A 4,685-nucleotide genomic window follows, 5' to 3' on the forward strand; every position below is an offset into this window, starting at 1 on the left:
ACTTTAAAGAGATTCTGGATTTTAAGGAAGATTGCATATGTTAAAGGTACTGAGCATTAATGCTTTGATTCTTTAAAAACAATGAGAATTTTAAAGGTTTTACAGTTTTGGTGACATCTTGGGGAAAAAGAGGTAAGGTGAATTAGTGTTAAATAGGCATGGGTGTGTTTGTTGATTGACATGGGTCAATAATATTAGAGTTAATATCAATTAGATACAAACTAAAGTCCTGTGATAAGACTGAACCACTTCAACACAGTTAAGAAAATAAATACCATGGAGAAGTGAAAGGGAAACAAGGGCAATTCCTCCCACCTACAAGGAAGCTGAATCCCCAGGTGAGGTGCTGGCCAGGGTATAGGGCTCAGCGCAGACAGCTAGCTTTCCTGCAAGTATGGATCAGATCAGGAGAAAGCACAGAGGAAAATTGCCTTTCACTCAGCTCACACCCAACAAGTTACCCTGATCTTCCTTGTGCTCTGTGTCCATCATCGTACATCCTGCCTGATTCGCTTGTTTGGCTGGGCTGAGAGGTTTTGAAACAATTCTCAAAAATTGTTTTACAAGCAAAAATTCCATATTATGTAAAACTTGATTACAGTAAATTCTGAACACATTCATCTCAAATCTTCCCATTATCATACATATCAGCCAATATTCTATTGCTCTAAAGATGCATCTTGACCACACCTTAAAAAAGAAAACATTTAATTGATTCTTGTGTGCGGTTTCTAAGGTGTAGTTCTATTTCATCATGAGGGGAAGCCTGACAGCATGTAGTCAGACATAGTGATGGAAAAGTAGCTGAGAGGTTTGAATCTAAAACTGCACACAGCCGGAGAAGGGTGACTGAGTTTTGAAAGGTCAATATAAACTTTGAAGCCAACAACATTAACGCAAATGTCTTAAATCTGTCCTTAGGTAAAGGTAAAAAAGCCATCACATTGTTTGCCAGAATCCCAGAAGAATGTTCTCTATGACATTTAATTATAGTCTTCTCCTCTGAAATCTCTTGATCTAGGCAGTCATAATCCACATTGTTCTCAGCACAACTGTCTTCCACACTCCTACACTGGCAGTCTAATAAGTGACACTTAAAGCATTCACCTGTTTTACCAACCCAAAGCCTAAATTCTGCTAAACAACATCATGGTTAGGCCGGTCATATTATTGCTGCACAATCAATAGCAATTTTAGTTGGGTGGAAGGATGGGATTTCACTACCATGAGAAACTGAGAAGAGCAGCTGGATCAGTGTGGTGGAGCCTGTCCATGTGTAGAAGACAAGCTGTATGAGCTGCAGAGGGAAGAGTCAGAGAAGTGACCCTGGTGTTTAGAGGAGCCAAGAAGATCCTAAGTGATCACAAGACATTGTACAAAATGTTATTTACATTACTGGTAGATTGTTTTGCTTTTATCTGATGGTGACTATTCCCTGGTTCTTCACAATTTAAGAAAGAACACAATCAGTTTAATTTATGTCTTTCATTTAAACCCACAGTTGACATATTTTAAACTTTAGAGAGATTCTGAATTTTAAGAAAGATTGCATATGTTAGAGGTACTGAGCATTTAATGCTTTGAGTCTTTAAAAACAATGAGAATTTTAAAGGATTTGCAGTTTTGGTAGGATCTTGGGGAAAAAGAGGTAAGGTGAATTAGTGTTAAATAGGCATGGGTGTGTTTGTTGGTTTACATGGGTCAATAATATTAAAGAGTTAATATCAATTTGATGCAAACTAAAGTCCTGTGATAAGACTGAACCACTTCAACACAGTTAAGAAAATGAATACCATGGAGAAGTATTTTTGTGTGAAGTAAATAATTTGAAGAAAATAGTAGGATATGGAGAGACACAACCTGTTTATACTTTGGTAGAATTACTAAGAGGAAAATGAGGATATTTGACAAACCAATGTATAGTTCTCGTGCAATGTCTATAAAAACTACAATTTTCTTCTGAACAGAACTAGACAGCACAATCCTAGTAAATATAGAAATGCAGCAAGCGACTCTAAGAGCAAAAACAACATTAAGCAGAAAGGAATATGCTAGATCTCCCACAAAATCTGATCTCAAAATATACCACACAATCGAAGTAACAAAACTGAAAAAAATGTCAAAAACAAGCCCACAAGTGGAAAATTGAAGAACATATCTCAAGGTGGAAAGACCTACTATGCTCATAAATCAGCAGAATTAATATGTGATAGTAAAATTATGAGACAAATCTTTATTATGTATATAATGAGTCATCAACTTAAATACAACATGATGCGGGTAGAGATCATTTTCCACCTGAAATACTTTGAAAATGCATATTTATTTAATAATAACAAAGCAAACAAGGAAAGCAAAAAATATTTTCAGTATGGAGCACTAAACAACAAAAGACAGAAAGAGAAGAGAGAGATTTCAATGATTGTGTCTTGAGTATTAAAGAAACTAAGTGTAGAATGAGGCATTGTCTTGAAACTAGATCCAGATTTTCACAATAAAGCTCTGTGATCTGACCTTGGGATCCTAACATATGAGTGCAATTATCTAAGTTATGCAGTGTTGTTTGGGCAGTAAATTCTGGAACCTGGATGCTTTCTGAAGAATAGTAGAGACATGTGTGATGTCATAATGCCTGTGGGTTTTGTCACCAAACCTCCAGGTTTATAAAAGGCCCTTGGCAGATGGTTTCATCCAGACTCTAGAAACCTACTGCTTCATCTTCCTCTGAACGCTCCACTCCTGAAACCATGTGTTATTATGGCAGCTACTATGGAGGCCTGGGCTATGGCTATGGTGGTCTAGGCTATGGTTATGGCTGTGGCTATGGCTGTGGCTATGGCTGTGGCTATGGCTATGGCTGCTGCCGACCACTGTGCTGTAGAAGATACTGTTCTTATGGCTTCTTCTGAGGACATTATGCAGATACCCAACCTTTCTGACCAGACGGGGTTCCAAGTGTTTTTACACCAGGAACTCAAAAATGTCTTCAAAAATTCTAACTTTAGGACAAAATATATAAAATAGAATTGAAATTCAACATGGTCATCTAATTCCTCATCTGAATTTGGACCATGATAGTATTTTATATTATCCTCATCATACTCTGTAAAATGATTGTAAATTTAACTCTTAACCATTTGTTGAAAGGTGTGTCATCAAATGACTAAATGAATAAACTCTACAAAATACTTTCTGTATTTTCCATGCTTTTGTATCTGATTCATTACATGTGTAGGGCTGGTTGTTGGAATGGGTGAGGGGAGTTTAAGAAAGGATGTTATTTAAGGAGATTGTCAAGGAGAAGGAAACAGGGGAGAAATAAGGGAGGGGAGAGGAAGTTAGAGAAAGAAGCAATTCTTTTCAGTGTTCAAATGCACATGGTCATTTTCTCGCGATTATAGCTTGAATGTCATAAAGAATATTAGAATATGCTTGCTAGTGTACCTATTTCTTTAGGATTCAGTGATTTTGATCTCATTGTATGAGAATCTGTGTGTATTGTAGATTATCTGTCACTTCCCTGTGTGTTTGAAAACATGCCAATGCTTTTTTTACCATAGCATTACGAAGTTATATTTTCATCAAAAATGGAGAAGGGTGACCTCCTCTACATGCTTTGTAACATTCATTTTTTGTGTCTCTAATACTAATTGTCTAACAACTGTTGGCTAAAATCTCAACTCTCTTTTGATTTGTATCTCTGAGATATTAGTGAAGTACAACATTATTGAGTCCATTTGTCCATTTGTATCTATTCCTGTACAAAACACCTCTTCTATAATGTATATATTTATATATGTATATGTATGTATGTATGTATGTGTATACACACACACATATATACTTGTACATACATATATACATATACAAATATATATAACTTCCCACTCATATTTCTGCATTGATAACCTTCCTAATATTCTCATTTTTTTCATTTGTGTGGAGCATCTTTTTATACACTCGTTTTGTTTTTCAGAATTTGTTAGCTGTTTCTCTAAAGTTTACAATTTCAATGTTTTTTATTCTCTTGTTTTCATTTCTGACATCCTGTGTGTGTGATGCATGTGTCACTGTGTATGTGTAAGTATGCACACTAATGTGTAGTGTGCCCTACTGGGAAGATTTTTATTTGTAGCTTTCTACTTTTCTCATTTGCTCTGTACCTTACACACTAGTAGAACCATGTTAGCTGGTATCTGTGATTCTTCTTAGTCTGGTTATCCATCTGATTCCATCTAATCGGCCAGGTTTTATGGTGGGAAGACACACTGAACTAGTCTTTAAGATGTCTGCTTTGGGTGTCATGGTAGTATTTCATAGACATTGGACATTTTATTTAATTCTCCAATATCACCCCTCCACACTACCTATCACTACACATCAACTACTTTCATCTCTCATGCATGAGATTAATTCATGTTTATCTATTCCACTTAGAAGTTCTCCTGGTACCTTTTAGTTTCATGAGACATTGCACATACATACAAACATAGCACATGCAAACCCAAACACACACACACACACACACACACACACACACACACAAATCACATGTTGATTCTTTATATGAACAAAGTCTTGAAGCAATTGCGTTTTTTTAAACATTTCTTTTTTTCATTTTTTTTTTGCTAGTAAGTTCATTTTTATTTGAACACAGGACTGACTTCTGTACAAGAGATAATTTG

The 4,685-nt window shown here is 35.8% G+C and overlaps 1 protein-coding gene across 2 annotated transcripts in view; it reads left to right on the forward strand.

Moving 5' to 3' along the window:
• Positions 1 to 2,747: 2,747 nt before the first annotated feature.
• The window catches only part of LOC116086586 (keratin-associated protein 20-2-like), a 6,196-nt gene continuing 4,258 nt past the window's right edge, over positions 2,748 to 4,685 (forward strand). Inside the window, exon 1 of one of the 2 annotated variants that reach the window (XM_031364794.1) lies at positions 2,748 to 2,826. In XM_031364794.1, the coding sequence (XP_031220654.1) occupies positions 2,748 to 2,826 (79 nt within the window). Of the gene's footprint in view, positions 2,910 to 4,685 lie in introns of those variants that run through there. The other variant, XM_031364795.1, reaches the window with a different exon arrangement.

The sequence above is a fragment of the Mastomys coucha genome, unplaced genomic scaffold (genome assembly GCF_008632895.1).
Source record: "Mastomys coucha isolate ucsf_1 unplaced genomic scaffold, UCSF_Mcou_1 pScaffold12, whole genome shotgun sequence".
Taxonomy (NCBI): domain Eukaryota; kingdom Metazoa; phylum Chordata; class Mammalia; order Rodentia; family Muridae; genus Mastomys; species Mastomys coucha.